Below are 18283 nucleotides of genomic sequence, written 5' to 3'. Positions count from 1 at the left end.
AGAAAGGAAGCCACAAATTTGGGGTGCCCTAAGGAACCAGCCCAAATTTAAGCTTGTCCCAATTCCTGTCCCTTCTTTCCCTGGTGCTGCTCTGAGAGGTACAGCTTCTAAAACCAAGGATGTTCCCCCTTCATCCTCACTGCTACTTACTTTGGAGCTTAGGAGGGAAGCCCTGGTTTGTCCCTGCTGTGTACAGCTCCATGCTTACTGGAAGGACACTTGCTTGTGGCTACTGTGGTGAGTGAATTAGTAGGCCTCTGGTTGTTGTAGGTAGGTGTTAGAAAAGGGAACAAATACAAAGACCAAATTGGACCTCTTCCTCCATTTGTAAATTAAGATCAATTAAGTTATCTCAGTAGACCAGTTCGCACATAATGAGAGCCTATGGGTTGAATGTTCCATGGGCTGTCTGGGAGATAGCGGCTGCAGTGTGCCAGCCACTTCTGTTTTACATCAATAACCTACAGTCATACCGTTCGTAGATCATTGAGTGTGGTTTGTGAACCTGTTAACCATTGGGCTGTTTAGGGGCTAAACAACCCAATGGTTAAACCATGGTTTGTATTTGGGTTAACTGCTGGGTTGTTTAGCCTCTAAACAACCCAGTGCTCCAGGTCTGCATGTTTCACCCAACAACTTCCAACCCTGCCAATTGTAGTTCGTTGATTAAAAGGGGACGTGGCAGGCACGGGGGAGGCAGCATGGCCACTGTCTCCCCTTATGCACAATAACCTATGGGTAGTTTGATAAACATGGGCAGTCATTACCTGCGAACCAATAAATATTTAAGAACACTTAGAGGCTCAGTTCAGACAATACATTTCTCAATGGTGGTTTTAGAACTCCACAGTGGAATTTTTACAGCACCGTTGGGAAATGTGTTGTTTGGAGGGAAAACTCGATTCTACTGTGGAGGTTTTTTGAAAAAACACTCCACCCTGAATGTCCACGCTGTGCAGAGGAGAGTTCCTGCACAACCGTTGTGTTGCATATTGTCTGGAGGGCTCTCTTGCCCGGCGGCGGCGGCGGCACAGGCCCCGGCCTACCTCACAGGGCGAGGTGCGTGGAGCGCGTGGCGGCGTGGCGGGGATGAGTATCCGCAGGGCCCGGCGGTGGGGGTGGCGGTGGGGGTGGCGGCGGCGGGGAGGAACACCAAGCAAAACAGGACTCGCCGGGTCCCGGGCTGCCCCCTGCCCCGGCGCGTCCCGCCCCCCCGAAAGCCGCCCGTGGGAATGACTGTACACGTGTACGAGATGACTCGTGTGCATGCGAAGCCCCGCTTCCCCACCCCCACCCGTTAACTCCCTTGCACAGTAGCATTGGCTTGCATGTCACCCAGCACGAATTCTAAAAGAACTCGAAGCTATAAGCCCAGCGGAAGCGCAGCTACCCAACGGGCACGGACCCTGCTGCTCTTGCGTGGTGGCTGTACGTGAAGAGGCGGTGATGGGCAGAAGTTCCGTGACAAACCAGCCGTGTGAAGAAGATGCCGGTGGCAGGGATGGTCAGGACTGGGATGCGCGGGTGCGAGTAGGCCGCCCCGAGGCATCCCAGTGCCCGTCCCCGGATCCCCGGGGCTCCCCTTCAGAGACAGGCCCGCTTGCTTATTCCTCACGAGCAGGGAAACGCCTCCTCAGTGCTGCTCCTTTATTCGGCTGTCTTGTTCTTCGCATAACGTGGCAGTTCAGGCCGAGCGCGCTGCATCTTTGTCGTGATCTGCATTTTTCTTTCTGCCGTTTAAACAGAACGAGCGTGAATTTATAGTCAAATTATGGAACTCACTACCACAAGATGTAGTGATGGCTTTAAAAGGAGGTTGGATAAATTCCTATCCATGGCTGCTAGCCCTGATGGTTGTGTGCTGTCTCCGGTATCCGAGGCTTACAGTAAAGCTGCTGGGGAACATGGGTGGGAGGCTGCTGTTTCATCATGTCCTGCTTGGTCATCCCTGGCCGATGGCCGGTTGGCCACTGTGTGAACAGAGTGCTGGACTAGATGGACCTGTGGTCTGATCCAGCATCAGGGCTCTTCTTATGAACTCTTAGCATCCTCCTCTCCTGGCCCGCTGGAGTGCTGAGCAGCTGTTTGGGAAAAGCCAGCTCTTGGCAGAGAGCTCAGCTGGAGAGGCAGCCCTCCTGATAGCACCTGCTTGGGTCCTCTTGGTCCTAGTGCTGGTCCTGGTCCTGTGGGGGAGATATGCAGCACAAAGGGGGGGGGCATAGTCAGTAAGGTGACTTTCTGGAGTCCAGTGTTGCATTCATGTTGCATTCATGTGACAGTGATGCTGCCCTCTGTTTCTCACATCAGGGATTAGCTCCCACAGTGATGTTCTCCAACTTTATATAATATTAGCCTTTGTTCTTATTATTTTCATTGTTGCTATTTATTATTAATTTCATAGAATCATAGAATAGCAGAGTTGGAAGGGACCTACAAGGCCATCGAGTCCAACCTCCTGCTCAATGCAGGAATCCACCCTAAAGCATCCCTGACAGATGGTTGTCCAGCTGCCTCTTGAATGCCTCCAGTGTGGGAGAGCCCACAACCTCCCTAGGTAACTGGTTCCATTGTCGTACTGCTCTAACAGTCAGGAAGTTTTCCCTAATGTCCAGCTGGAATCTGGCTTCCTTTAACTTGAGTCCATTATTCCGTGTCCTGCACTCTGGGAGGATCGAGAAGAGATCTTGGTCTTCCTTTGTGTGACAACCTTTTAAGTATTTTAAGTATTTGTTTATTTAAGATACTTTTAGGCCACCTTTCAGGGCAAGAGCCCTCCCAAGGTGGCTTACAACAATAAAATATACATATACAATTTCATAAAAACAATGACTTAAAATTCAACGATCACACACACAGACACACACACATAATCAGGGAAAGGCCAGAGTAAACCAGTAGATTTACAGAGCTTTTCTGAAAGCCTGCAACTTTGGTGCCTGACAGATCCTCACTGACAACCCCCAGCGAAGCTGCTATGGCCTTATTGGCTTATTGAACAAAGAATAAGGATGTATGTGCTGTTTTTCTGACGGAAGCCTTATAACTTACATGATTTATCGGTACAATGTAGTGGTGTAGTAAAATGATATATGGTTAAAAATGATCATAGTAAAATATATCCATCTGATCAAAGATGGAAGAAACCCTAACCCTATGGAGGTCGGGGCGGGGGGAAGTCTTCACTTGCTATTTGAAGGGAGCCAGGAGTCCTTCCTAGGAAAGTGGTTCTACAATCCAAAATCCTTTCGTTGTGGGGATCTATGTTGGGTGGGCCAGAGAGCTGGCATTTTCCTATACGGTTTCTCATCTTCCTTTCTGAATGAGAAACTTGATGTTGTGCAGACTTCTACTGTTACTTTCTACTGTTAGTTTTACCCTACCCTGTGCCTGCTTACCCTACCCTGTACCTGTTTGCATTCTCTTCCCCTCCTTATTGTTTTACTATGATTTTATTAGATTGTAAGCCTATGCGGCAGGGTCTTGCTATTTACTGTTTTACTCTGTACAGCACCATGTACACTGATGGTGCTATATAAATAAATAATAATAATAATAATAATTCTTGTTGCATTGAGTGGAGTTTCCCCACTGGCTACAGAGTTCCCTGGCTAGAGTGGCCAAAGGAGGAAGTGCTGCTCTAGGAGAGCTGCCGGGATTGTTTTTCCACAGCAATGGCTGATGGGATAGCATCGGGAGGACTGGGGGAGGAGAGAGGGCATAGGAACTGTCAATCAAACGCTGCGTTGAGTTTTACTCTACTCCACGGGAGCTCACAGTCGCACAACTTTGAGTGGAGCTTTCACACAGCATAGAAAAAAGTGTGTGAACTGAGCCAGAGACTTGATTTCTGGTTAACCTCCTCTCCCAAAGAATTTTACATCCTTTAAATATGGGGTTAAACCTAAGGATGCCATAATTTTAAGGAGTTACAGGGCCCTCTGAACGTTACCATCGTTGCTGAAAGCTGCATGTTGGAGAGTTCTTTTTGCGTGGCTGGGATAACATTGAAATGATCCAGTCATGTGGTCAGGGATTACGTTGTTGATTGTTTTTTAAAAGTGTTTTTATCCTGCTCTTCAGTCAAACTTACATACAATCAATAGAAACAATGCAGTCCCCACCCTCAGGCTTATAACCATAAAGACATGACTTAAAAGGAAAAGGGGTGAGGAAGGAGTTGGGTGGGGAAAGCAAACTGGGGCGCTAGTTCTTCGTTATAAAGTTCTTACAACTGTTCTTTCTGTGGGGAGGATTAAGCAAGCCCCTGAGAGCTGCACATGCAAATCTTAACCACAAAGCCACCAGCTTCCTTCTGTGGTTGGGAGCCCAGTAGTTAAGTCTAGAGTGTGAAGGCCCGGAAAAATAGAAAAAAAATGAAGAAAAAACGGATTACGGGATGTTTTATTTTAGCATGATGAATAAAATGTTTAAGACAAGGTGTTCAGATATTTACTTCTCCAAATGATTTCTAAAAACTGTACAGTATCAGATTATTACAATGTCTGTGCACCAAGGACAAGCAAGTCCTAGGTTGCAAACTGAGACTACAACTCTCAAATGCAAGAGGAAGATGCATTTCTGCCTCTAGGGGGCAGCACTGCCACGGAAGCACAGACTGAAACTGATAGCTCAGAGAATGAGTCTGATTAAATTTCATGCATATTCATTGAACCTTGGTTTCCCCCTTTTTCTCAGTTCTTTTTATGGGAATGGGGGCTTTATGTCTTGACACTGGAGGACTAGCGGAAACATAAATAATTTTCTTTGTTAGTAATGTTGGTGGTTTCTTCTGTTGTTGTTTTTAATTGTTTTTTGCCTGCTCCTCATAAACTGGCAGAACCAAAGAGGTTCCTTTCAGTTCGGGTGTTCCTAACAGTTCAGGAGCTTGTAACTCCATTTGTCGCTTAAAAAAATTAATAAAGTAAATTAAATTTGTAATCATTGTTTGAATACACTGTACTTTTAATATACCAAATGTAATAATTTTATGCCAAACCAACTTGGACATAATTACATTTTATGTTCCTAAAGTAACAAAGTGACTTTCAATCTGTAAAAAGTGCTAATGCTGCATTATTTCAATTTTTCCGAAAACTTGAGTTTTCCCCCGAAACCTCCCGGAAAAAAAACTGGCTTTTTTCCATGGCTTCAAAATTTCCAGAAATTTTACATCTCTAGTTAAGTCACCTAAATGTTAGATGACTTCTCAAGAGCTGATGCTTATCTCTGGGTGATAGTCGAGGCTAGCCAGGTTCCTTGCTTGACCAGGTTTGACCAGTGATGGTTTAGCAGGGAACTTGGTTAGCCTGAAGCCTGGTCAACGTTGCTGTCAGCATATCTCTCAACCTTGTTGAAGGTGAATGGCCACCCCTGAACTCACTGGCTGTCATTGACCCCTGTTGCCTTCCGGGTTTGTTCCAGGCAGGGATCACTTGGTCTCCTAACACACTCCTAATCTTTTATTTATGGTTGTAAGAGATTGGTCCAGGCTCCTCAGTAACCATTGTTATCTCTCTTGAGAATTCTTATATTTGTTAGCTTCAGCTAGTATTTGCCAAAAAGGCATGTGCTGTGTAATGCTCTTAGATGGCATTGTTCTGGTGATGATATTTTTCTTTGTTTTGGGTTGGCTGGCTGTGATGCTGTATATGACAAAAACAACCACCCCAGCATGTGAGGCGTTTGTCTTGATGCGTGGAAATCGAAAGCTCTCGTTGCAAGATCAAGCCGGTTCCTGCTGAGCAACGTTTCAGACCATCAGGGCCTGTCATTACGCATTTAGGAAGCTCTTGGAGAACCCCCTGTTGCATCTATAAATGTGATGGAAGGCAGCGAACATCCAACTAGTCAGAATGTTGTCGCAGTAAATTTTCAGGAAGTATCCGCTGTTGCCTCCAAGCCCGAGGATAACGCCGTCTTTATCTTTTGTGGGCTGTTGTGGGTATAATTAAAGACGCAGCACCAACTTGACTTTTTAAAAACAGACTTGAAAGCTATTGCAGGCATCTGGTTTGTTGTCACATTAAGGTGCCAATTTCTAACAGCTCTTTTATCGTTACTTTCCTTTTTATAGCATTTACTGTCTCCCTGTAGTTGGAAAGCACATACAAACACGTGGAAAGATCACCAGTAATAATGGAATGGGTAGGATGGGCTTACCTTAAGGCTCAGCAGCTATTGATCAGGCTCTGAATCCTGCCCCTTGTGGGTTTGCCCTTTTCTCCTCCCTTCTGCTTCTTCCAGTGCCTACCAGTGCTCACTCCCTCCTTCTCTTGAGGGCGGGTGGCTACGGAAGAGTGAAGTTGAAGATGACGAGGAGCGCGTACAGGATGAATGAAGTGGGCATGCACTTCAAACGATGCACTTAGCGCACAGGGCGGCTGGCCCGGATTGAAGTGTGTGTGATTCTCATGTGAAGCTTTTGAGCTGGCTAGTGCTGCTGCTCCACCTGAAATGAGCATGGCATGGAGGATTCTTAGGTGCATTCCTGCTTTGTGTCCCCCGCCCTCTTTGGCTGCTGCCTCTTGCCTGGCTGGCTGTCAGACAGGGAGAGGGTGCATGGGAGAGGTAAGGACTTGAGCCTGCAACTGAGGGGCCTGCTCTTTTTTGGCTCAGCAATACTACAAACGAGAAGGATCTTGGAATTGTTGTAGATCACAAGCTGAATATGAGCCAACAGTGCGATATAGCTGCAAGAAAGGCAAATGCTATTTGGGCTGCATTAATAGAAGTATAGCTTCCAAATCACGTGAGGTACTGGTTCCTCTCTATTCGGCCCTGGTTAGGCCTCATATAGAGTTCTGGGCTCCACAGTTCAAGAAGGATGCAGACAAGCTGGAGCGTGTTCAGAGGAGGGCAACCAGAATGATCAGGGGGTCTGGAAACAAAGCCCTATGAGGAGAGACTGAAAGAACTGGGCATGTTTAGCCTGGAGAAGAGAAGATTGAGGGGAGACATGAGAGCATTCTTCAAATACTTAAAAGGTTGTCACACAGAGGAGGGCCAGGATCTCTTCTCGATCCTCCCAGAGTGCAGGACACGGAATAACGGGCTCAAGTTAAAGGAAGCCAGATTCCAGCTGGACATCAGGAAAAACTTCCTGACTGTTAGAGCAGTGTGACAATGGAATCAGTTACCTAGGGAGGTTGTGGGCTCTCCCACACTAGAGGCTTTCAAGAGGCAGCTGGACAAGCATCTGTGAGGGATGTTTTAGGATGGATTCCTGCATTGAGCAGGGGGTTGGACTCGATGGCCTTGTAGGCCCCTTCCAACTCTGCTATTCTATGATTCTATATGGTCACATTCTGAAACCCAGCAAGAGTAAAACAACCACAACAGCAATCACTTGGAATTAACCCGGATGTCTCGTACTCCAGCTTCCAGTTTTCACTCCTTGTTTGCATTAATAACTTGCGAATTGAATCCAAAATAGCATTTGCCTTTCTTGCAATAACTTGCAAATTAAAAACTTGCAAATTGAATTGGCATAAGGGGCTAGTTGGTACATCAGGATAAGTCCTTTGGGGTGAAAGTATTTCTGATACAGCATCTAATTTGATGAAGGGGATAGCAGGTGTAGGTTTGAATCCGAGAGACTGATTCAAATCCCGGCTCCGTCGTTAAACTCGCTCTGTTTGACCTTGAGCTAGTCATTCTCTTTCAACCTATCCTACTTCACAGGGTGGTTGTGAGGATAAACACCCTGAATGTATTTTGAGGAAAGGTAGAATTTAAGTAAACATGAAGCAATGATGCCCCTCCCACAATTAGTATACTTAACTAGGCATCCGTGCCTTTGCATGCAAAGTCGCATCTGATGTCTCGTGAGGCTGTAATTACATGTTGCGACAGCTGTTGTGAGCACCGGCTGCACATCCCATCCTCCCCTCTCTCTTGGTAATAGTTAGTAATGCATAAAGCCTGATGTATCATCTTGTTTCAAGTTTCCCCACTTCATGTCACTTGGCTTCTGGATGTTGAGATGGGAAAACTCAATGCGATGTCATTATGTGATGCATTAAATATTACCCAATGTTGCTAGGGCAGGGGTGGGGGTGGGTGGGGGAAGAGGTGGAGATGTCAATTGCATATCAACTGATGTGCAGTTACAGCCTAACTCTTAAAACTATGACGTACATAGTTACACGTTTTGCTCACAGGGGTTCACGTTTTTTGCCTGACTCTGATGGCCATGCCAAAAACTGTGATCACCCGAACCTGGTTGCTCTCCACAGCTGAGGTGCTCAAGGGAACTTGACCGTACAGCAGGCCGGCAAGGTCCCCTACCCCTATTCCCTGCAGGAAAGGATGGCAGGGAGCTTGCCGGTTTGATCATTCCGTGGCCGAGGCACTCTGGGTGTATTTGCAATGCGGCAGCCAAACCACACCCAGCCTTAGAGAAGGTATGTGTGTGTACATGAGCAGGGATCAGCATGCCGCTACTTGGACAATCCCTGCTCACCTCTGCAACAGCTGCAAGCCTGGGAGAAGGTCAGTCATTTGTCAAGGTCACCATGGAAAATCTAAACGTGGACCCTCGTTTGGTATGTGATGTGTCTTGACCAATAAAAGGACTGCGGCTGTCAGTTTTCAAGGTTACCTAAACACAATTAAGGGGGTCTTTGTTTGGTTTAGTTGCCATTTTAGACAAGAGATCCTGCAAGTCTGCTTTGAACGTGGATGTTCTGTCCGGTCAGGATGGCACTCAAAATCTCTTTTGTTACATGGGGAGGCTGCATTGGGTTACTAAAGAAGAAAATACTTGGGCTCAGCAGCTGTTACTTCATTAAAGTCAGGCCTTTAGCATTTTAATAAATCTTTCCCAAAACAATCTGTTTTGGAAGCACTGTATTGATTGTTCTTTTGGAAGAGTGTCCTTTAAACTGCCCACAGATATTTTCAAAAGCAAAACAGTTAGATGTGTTGGTCCATTAAAGAAATGTTCCAAACAGGAAGAGAGAAATTGTACCTTTATTAGAACCAGCCCAAATTCTTAAAGTTTTGTTGAGCTTTTTCAAATTCTACAGAATTCTTCCTCAGGCAGGATGTTAAAATGAAGCAAAATGTTTTTAAATAGGAGAGGAAGATGTTATCTGTCTGCAGCGCTAAGTCTTCGCATGGTAATGGAGGAAGCCTTTGCAGACTAATTAGATTAGGTTGGGCCTTCTGCACAAAAACTCAGATAACGATAAAAAGTTGTGTCACCCTTTTGAAAATACAAAAGTCAGCTGCTGTTCAGATCTACTTCCTGCACCAGTTCACACTCTTGTAAAGTTGAGTTCATATAGTAAAGCTGGAGATGAATTTTAGAAACTACAAGCTATAGAATTAATAGAAATCAAATTGCAGGTAATAGGAGGGCTGGATGTACTTTCCTTCTTTAGACTGCAGAAGATAGGCATGTAAGTTTTCCCCGTTGTGATGAATTTGCAGCTTGCTTTAGTGGCCGTATCTAGGGCATCATTTCTCCTTGGTAAAGCCCCCTCCTAACATGACTGTCTTTTTGGTTTCCTTTCTAGCGCTAGAGCACGTTCCGAACTCTGTCCGCCTTTGGAAGGCAGCTGTGGAACTGGAAGAGCCCGAGGATGCCAGGATAATGCTTAGCCGAGCTGTGGAATGCTGCCCCACCAGTGTGGAAGTAAGCTGGAAAATCTCTTCCACTTATTGTTGCAGCCTGCACATGGGTGTCCCTGTAAGAAGGTTTAGGCCTGAGCCGAAAGTTCGCAGTTGAGTCTGTCCTGGTGATTAATAACGTACATGGACCTTGTATCGAGATGTAAAAAGCAAACATGCAGTGATTTAGAGTTATGGGAAATAAGGCTTTTTTCAGAATGTGCTCCAACTGTGCCATCTTTTTGAAAATAGTTAGATTTACAGCTTACTGCACATATGAGCTTCAAAAAGGGATTAACTGTCAACAGTCCTTGGGCCAGAACATCCTTAATATTCCCCCGGTGCTTTTCCTATCTGGTGCAAGTTCCCAGTGCCCTCTTCCCTGCAGCAACAAAGTTACCCATAATTAGTTTGAAGATGGTTCTGGATATGTTGGATGGCTGAGTGTTTGCTGGATTTTAACCTTCGTATCCCTCCTTTTGGGAGAGAGCGAGAGCTCAAGGTGGCTCTCTGGTGTATGTGAGGTTTTTCTGGGGGTGGAGAAAAGGGTTGGTTAGCTAGGGAATGAATAACTTTTGGGTCATTTGGTAGAGCTTTTCTCAAGCTGTTTTATCACTTTTCACTTTTATTTTTCTGTTGGCTGCTCATTTTTTGTAATCTGTTTTTTTGGGGGGTTTTGTTTTAAAAAGAAGAAAATGTGGAAAATCCATCTGAGGGTAAGTTTGTGCTCTGGTGCCTTAACGTCAAACCTTTCTGCTCTTTGCAATGCAGCTGTGGCTTGCCCTGGCGAGGCTGGAGACCTACGAGAACGCCCGTAAAGTCTTAAACAAGGCCCGCGAGAACATTCCAACCGACAGGCACATCTGGATCACAGCTGCCAAACTTGAGGAGGCCAATGGGAACACTCAGATGGTGGAGAAGATCATTGACCGCGCCATCACCTCATTAAGGGCAAATGGGGTGGAAATAAACCGGGAGCAGTGGATCCAGGTGCTTGTTTGGATTTTGTGTTTGGAAACCCTACTGACAAGTGACCTTGGTCCTGACCTTAACCTGTGCTCAAGGCTGATGTCAACAGGATAGCTCAGAATAGTTTCGAGCAGATGCAGAAAACATCTAATGGGTCCCAGTGCATTTCATGTTCTGCCTCTGAAAGCCCAGGCTACGATAAACGTGTTGGCCCTTAAGATACCACAGACTAAAGCCATGACTCTTCTGGAATCAAGCAGGGATGGATAGGGTGGGAAAGGGCAGGAGAGATGCCAGAAATGATGGGATGCAGGGAGAGCAATTATTTATAAAAATATTTTAAAATTCTTAAAACTGTGATATGATGCACAAGTACCTGAGAGGAAGCCCCGTTGAATCCGGTGGGTCGTGCTTCTGAGTGGTCGTGCGTAGGATTGCACTCACGTAAACCGTAATTAACATATGGAATTCATTGCCCCAAGCGGTGCTGGCTGCAGCCTGTGACTTAGATGGCTTAAAAAGAGGATTCGGCAGCGTCATAAAGGAGTCCAACAATGTTTGTTAGCTAGAATATGCCCCGGAATAGAAGTTGCTGGGAGGCAAACAGTGGGCAGAGGTGGTGGGTTGTGGGTTGCCTTCATATCCTGCTTGTGGGCTTCCCAGAGGCATAGCAGGAAGACCGTATTCTCCCTTATGAGCCTGCCCGTGCTTTGAGATCTTCTGGAGAAGCCCTTCTTTCAGTCCCACCATCTTTACAGGCACGCTTGGTGGGAACATGGGAGAGGGCCTTCTCGGTGGCTGCTCCGGTGCTCTGGAACTCTCTTCCCGGGGAAGCTAGGCTGGCTCCCTCCTTGATGGGCTTTCGGAAGCAGGCTAAAACTTTTTTGTTCCAGCAGGCCTTTGGAGAATAGTCTGGCCCTCCATCTATGTTATTGTCTTATAATTTTGTTGTGTATTTTAAATGTTTATGGTTTTGTTCCCCCCCCCCCGAATGTAAATGTTAAACTTTGTAAAGCCGCCTTGAGGCCCAGCATTGGGCAAAAGGCGGGATACTAATAATAATAATAATAATAATAATAATAATAATAATAATAATAATAGAAGGCTTTGTTAGATGCTGGATTAGAGGAACCCTTGATCTGATCCAGCCACGTTTTTCTTGGTCCCCTTTCCTAAAATAATAATAATTAATTAATTAATATGAAGAAGAAAACCAATCGGAGCAATAAAAATGCTGATAAGGACCTGTAATAAACTCTTAGCTGTCACACTCGGAAACCTCTGTGGAGTTTCCCCACCTCCCTGCCCCCCACTTCCCCAGCCCTTCCCTCTCCATTCCTGTCTGGTTCTCTTCCTCTTGTGCCAAACCCCCCCCCCCCCGACCAGTGGGTGGCTGTGGGGCCAAAGTTTAAAACAAGACCATCTTTCCTGGGGCCAGAGCTACTCCATGATTCAGAGGGCTTTCCCAGTCTTACCGCCCGTGATCCTTTTCACCGGGAAAGTGATTGTGTAATTTCTTTTTCAAACATCGTTATATTTTTAAATTTTATTACTGTATTTGTTTATATTCTGCCTTTCTCAAGGCAGTGCACATGGTTCTGTTCCCCCCCACACACACCCAGGATGGGTAGATTAGACTGAGAGAAAGTAACTGGCCAAAAAGCCCAGTGAGTTTCGTGGCCAATTTGGGATTTGAACCTGGGTTTCCTCAGCCCTATTCCAATACTCTTAACTATTACACCACACTTGCTTTTTAACAACTAATGAACTTATTTATCTGTAAATACGGATCATTTGCTTTGCTTTTATGTGTCATGTGAATTTTAAGGAATGGTATAAGGAGAGACACTGACTGGATTGCATGACAAGACAGCCCGCTGTGGCTGTCACATTGTGCCAAGCGCCAATAATCCATGATTGGTTCAGGGTTATTTAAGTGTTTTCTAACAACAACAAGGTACAGCAAGTCAGGCCTTCACAGGCACCATGCAAAAATGATGCCCGGCGCAACACAGATCCCCTGTGAGTAAACTAACCCTCAGTGGGCTGTCGTGATGTGTGGATGGGCTCCTTACCTGAGCACATGCTCTTCCATGCAATGAAGGCCCTTTGCCATAGTCTTTGCAACGAGGATGATCAGGGGTCTGGAAACAAAGCCCTGTGAAGAGAGATCGAAAGAACTGGGCATGTTTAGCCTGGAGAAGAGAAGATTGAGGGGAGACATGATAGCACTCTTCAAAGACTTGAAAGGTTGTCACACAGAGGAGGGCCAGGGTCTCCTCTCAATCATCCCAGAGTGCAGGACACGGAATCATGGGCTCAAGTTACAGGAAGCCGGATTCCGGCTGGACATCAGGAAAAACTTCCTGACTGTTAGAGCAGTACGACAATGGAACCAGTTACCTAGGGAGGTGGTGGTCTCTCCCACACAAGAGGCAGCTGGACAACCATCTGTCAGGGATGCTTTAGGGTGGATTCCTGCACTGAGCAGGGGGTTGGACTCGATGGCTTTATAGGCCCCTTCCAACTCTACTATTCTATGATTTGTGAAAGCCAAGATTCCAAATTGTGTGGTTTGTGTGCAAATGAGTGTAATAGTCACTTCTCTGATCCCGGCTTGACTCTCCAGCCTTGGATTCTCATTCCCAGCATGAATTGTTGTGATGTCATCTCTAGGACGCGGAGGAGTGCGACAAAGCTGGGAGCGTGGCCACATGCCAGGCAATCATGAGAGCTGTGATTGGGATCGGGATCGAGGAGGAGGACCGGAAGCACACCTGGATGGAAGATGCAGATAGCGTAAGTTCAGGTCCTGAGTGCAAAGGCTGCGTAAGTGCGGAATTAGTATGCCTAACGTAGGGTATTGTTGGGTCAGTATGGCTGGGGTTGAGTTAGGTGCTGTGCTCTATGTGGGACCAGGGTCCCATGGTCTGCTTGATTTCCCCCAGCCTTGCCAATCTGTATCTGAGCCTACTTTAAGGCCACGATGCAACCTGTAAGGGCTGATTCCATTGATCTTCCGATGAATGAAAAACCTCTGTGCCATAACTCGAGTTTTGTGGAATTTGACTGCTTAATCCGACACAAATGCATTTGTTGATATTTTCAGTTCTTAACCCCAAGAGCTCTTTTGAAAAAAAAATGGGCACAGCATTGTTTGCTTCATCACAAGCCAATTAAAAAAACCCCTCTAGAAACCCCGAAACAGCTTATGATGTGTTGCAGGGCGCACTGTGAAGCCCCCAAAGAGGGCCTTTGCTGCATTTACACTCCTCTCTCATGTACGTCTTTGGATTGTGGCCCTCGCGCCCAACTTTTAGGGCAAAACACCAGAAGATGCTGCTTCATAAATCTAGGCTAGTTAACCCTGCATAGTGATCAATCCCTTACGTTCCACGCTCTGAATTATTAACCCGGATTTGAATTATGACTTAACACACGCATGTATACAAAGTGTAGTTTTGTCGCTCCGGAATCATCCCGGTTGTGTGTTTAAAGCGTGCCAGAGTAACTCATGTGCAAAAATCACACTTGAGTATACACACAAAGTTCTGACAGGGTTTATTTATTTATTGCGTTTCTATACCGCTCAGTAGCCGAAGCTCTATGTAAAAACATTGCCCTGTTTAGCTCTTTGTCACAAAAAATAATTCTGTATTTGTTTGTGTTCCTTACTGTTTCCCACAGTGTGTTGCTCACAATGCTTTGGAGTGTGCCCGGGCAATCTACGCGTATGCCTTGCAAGTTTTCCCCAGCAAGAAAAGCGTCTGGTTGCGAGCAGCCTATTTCGAAAAGAACCACGGAACCAGGTACAACATACTGTGTGATGTTCCTAGAGATGTAAAATTTCCGGAAATTTTGAAGCCATGGAGAGAGAAAAACATTTCCCCTCTGTTTTTTATGGGGGGAAATTGACATTTGGGGGGAAATTGGGGGGGGGGATGCATTATTAGTCCTTTTTACAGATTGAAAGTCGTTTTGTTACTTTAGGAACATAAAATGTAATTATGTCCAAGTTGGTTTGGCAAAAAATTATCACACTTGGTATATTAAAAGTAGAGTGTATTCAAACAATTATTACGAATTGGATTTACTTTTTTTAAATTTTACTACAAGCTCCTGAACGGTAAGGAATCTCTTACAGTTCCAGTTTATGAGGAGCAGGCAAAAAAACAATTTTAAAACCCCCAGAAGAAACCATCAACATTAGTAACAAAGTAAATGTCTTAAACATTTTATTCATCGTGCTAAAATAAAACATGCCACAATCCATTTTTTCTTCATTTTTTTTCAATTTTTTGGGATGGGATGGGGGAAAGGTTTGAGAAAAAATGAGGGAAAAACAGTTTTTTCCCTAATTTTTCCAGTTTTTTTTTTCTTTTTTCTGGGCCTTCACCCAAAGATTCTGCTCATGATAATTCTCACCATAATTGAGAGGTGGGTGGGATTAGTTTTACCTGCTGTGGCTTGAGGGGGATCCTCTTACAGCCCGGGTTTCCTCAGCTCTGGTGCTTTCCAGATGTGTTGGACTGCATCTCCTTTAATTCCCAGCCAGCATTGGGTATTGGCACATCAGGAGAGCTCCAGGTTGGGGAAGGCTGCTGTAGCCATGGAGTGGATGAGGTGTGCGTTGTCCTAACTCCCATGTTCATGACAGTCAAGCTTGTGCGGGAGATGTACCTGGTCTACTGTGCTCAGTGACATGGTTCTAGTCGGTTACTTGAGCCGTCCCACTTATCAGCCCCTCGACCCATCTAGCCCAGAGCAGCCTACGCTGAATGGGAGCAGCAGCCAGATTTGTGAGGTGGGGCCCCTTACGTGTAAAACGAAGGCATTTTGTGCCAGATTGAGGGATGGCCTGTGAGACCACATTACGCCAGTCCTTTTACAACTTCATTGGCTGCCAGTCCAGGTCCGGGCCCGATTCAAAGTGCTGGTATTGACATTTAAAGCCCTAAACAGTTTGGGGCCAGGTTATTTGAAAGAACGCCTCCTCCCATATGTACCTGCCCAGACCTTAAGATCATCGACAGGGACACTTCTTCGTGAGCTCCTGCCAAAGGAAGTGAGGCAGGTGGCTACTAGGAGGAGGACTTTCTCTGCTGTGGCACCCCGGTTGTGGAATGAGCTCCCCAGAGAGGTCCGCCTGGCGCCTACACTGTACTCCTTTCGTCGCTAGCTGAAGACCTTTTTATTCTCTCAGTATTTTAACACTTAATTTTAACTTAAATTTAAATTTTACTGTTCTAACTCTGAATTTTAATCTTATATCAATTTTGCTGCATGGTTTTATCCTGGTTGTGCTTTTTATACTGTATTTTGCATTTGTGCTTTTAACCTGTTGGTTGTTTTATTATGGTTTTAATTTTTATGAACCGCCCAGAGAGCTTCGGCTATTGGGCGGTATAAAAATGTAATAAATATAAATAAATAAATGCTGCGACGACACCGACCTTATACAGAAGGCCTTGCCTAGCATGCCCTTCCCAAGCCAAGAGCCACCTCTTGAAAAGCCTGAGGAAAGCGTAAAAACAACACAACCTCTCCTCTATATGTGAGGGAACAAGGTAAAGGGTTTTGGCAAATAGGTTCTATTACTGAGGTACGGAACAGCAGGTGTATTTTTAGGTGTATTTACACAGTGTAATATAGCAGGTAATCACTCTGAGCTGACAGGTGGTTTGTGGTAACAGAACACAAAGTAAAGTTTATTGAAATTTAACAAATCTTTGCATTCTGTTACCACAAACCACGTGTCAGCTGCATATTTTTATATTCAAAATAACAATCCCAAGTCCCTTAAAATTCTCACTCCTCACACCAAACACTCTCACGAAGCACAAGCCAGACTAAAACTCCCAGACTAAAACTAAACCTCAAACTAAACTCACAATCCCCTCAGCCAACCTATTTATACTCCTCCTTCCCCCTCTCTCACTGCATCACTAGCCACACCCACTCAGGCAAACATTCCGCACTCACTAGACATACAAACTCCAGACATACCTAAGGGACAGAAAGGTGGGTATCGCCACTGATGCCTTGTTACACCATTTATCGTGTGCATTTATCTTGTTTCATGAATAGTAAGAATAATCTCTGAAATAACCTTTTGGTAAGAGCCATGGGATTTTTTTAAGCTTTTGTCACTGTGATTCAAAGGACAGAATCCAACACGGCCACTCCTCTTACTCCGTTGACATACCACTAGCATATGCGATCTTTAGCAGTATGCCAATGGCATAAGCTAGCATGCTGGGTTTCCCCAGAAACCTTGCCATGCCGGCTTATGCTATTGGCATACCGCTAGAGGTCGCTTTCGGTGGCGGTATGTGAGTAGCGTAAGCAGACTGGCAGTGTTGGATACTGCCCATAGTACACTAGAGGGATGAAAAGTGCTTGTTGCCACACCTGCAGCTCGTGTGAACAGTGTTTGCCAGGCTATCAAGATGCCCATTCTTATTTTTTGCCTCTCTGTGTACCTGATGAACCACTTTTAGGGAGTGCTTTCTAGAAGCTGATTTCAGAGTTTGAGAAGTGCATAGAAGGTTAGGGCATGGTAACCAGGATTTCCTACATCGCCTTGGTGAAATAAGTGACAAAAGGACTCTGTGTCAGTAACCATTGCTGGTGCGGGTTAACAGCACTCCAGGTGCCTAGAAGCTCAGTGTTCCGAGTCAGTGGTGCTCTTGTTCTGTCCTTGTAGGGAATCCTTGGAGGCTCTCTTGCAGAGGGCCGTGGCTCACTGCCCCAAAGCCGAAGTCCTCTGGCTCATGGGAGCCAAGTCGAAATGGCTTGCTGGAGACGTACCTGCTGCCAGGAGCATTCTGGCTTTGGCTTTCCAGGTGAGTGCGCATCTCTTTGCACAGCTTTCGCTGTGTCCGTCATCACTTAGGCAAGACAAGACACCGCAAAGGGGAAGCGCTCCTGTGTTGGGGGAATCTTTGTTTTCTTCTGTGGCAATAAATTATTATTTTTTAAATAGACCTATTTTCATATAATCATAGAATTGTTGAGTTGGAATGGGCCTATAAGGCCATCGAACCAACCCCCAGCTGAAGGCAGGAATCCACCTTCAAGCATCCCTGACAGATGGTTGTCCAGCTGCCTCTTCAATGCCTCTAGTGTGGGAGAGCCCACAACCTCCCTAGGTAACTGATTCCATTGCCGTACTGCTCTAACAGTCAGGACGTTTTTCTTGATGTCCAGCTGGAATCTGGCTTCCTTTAACTTGAGCCCGTTATTCCATGTCCTGCACTCTGGGATGATGGAGAAGGGGTCCTGGCCCTCCTCTTTTGAAGGAGTATAATTGAGTTCAAATATGTTCCCCACGTTACATGTCACATAAAAGGCTTTTTTTCCAAGCAGTAAGGACAAAAGGCATCCTAAGTGTAACCCTGCCCTGGGACCCATTGGATGAAGGTTGGTTGGTTTAGAAGTACTTTGAATATATAATAAAAGTAGGCAAGATGTCAATCTTGAGAGATCAGGATTGGCAAATGAATATTCCTTTTTATGTCACCCCTTTTTAAAACTGCCCAGCTGCTCAAGGACAGGCCTGCCTGGAGTAAGAGCGCTAGAGCCAGCAGCAGCAGCTTGCATTCAGATTCCCAAGCAAGGAGCATGAAGGGAGGTGTGACCTGATGGAAATGGCAGAGGTTCTGCATTGTTGCTATCATTGTCACTGAAGGCAAGTGGGAGA

The 18283-nt window shown here is 45.6% G+C and overlaps 1 protein-coding gene across 1 annotated transcript in view; it reads left to right on the top strand.

Annotated features, from left to right (window-relative positions):
- PRPF6 (pre-mRNA processing factor 6) overlaps positions 1 to 18283 on the top strand; it is a 46910-nt gene that overhangs the window by 12473 nt on the left and 16154 nt on the right. The window contains exons 10-14 of the mRNA XM_063147312.1: positions 9519 to 9637; positions 10384 to 10602; positions 13258 to 13380; positions 14269 to 14390; positions 17288 to 17426. Of these exons, the coding sequence (XP_063003382.1) occupies positions 9519 to 9637; positions 10384 to 10602; positions 13258 to 13380; positions 14269 to 14390; positions 17288 to 17426 (722 nt within the window). The remainder of the gene's footprint in view (positions 1 to 9518; positions 9638 to 10383; positions 10603 to 13257; positions 13381 to 14268; positions 14391 to 17287; positions 17427 to 18283) is intronic.

This window comes from Elgaria multicarinata, chromosome 1 (genome assembly GCF_023053635.1).
Source record: "Elgaria multicarinata webbii isolate HBS135686 ecotype San Diego chromosome 1, rElgMul1.1.pri, whole genome shotgun sequence".
Classification (NCBI taxonomy): Eukaryota; Metazoa; Chordata; class Lepidosauria; order Squamata; family Anguidae; genus Elgaria; species Elgaria multicarinata.
This window is presented reverse-complemented; position numbering and strand designations above follow the sequence as displayed.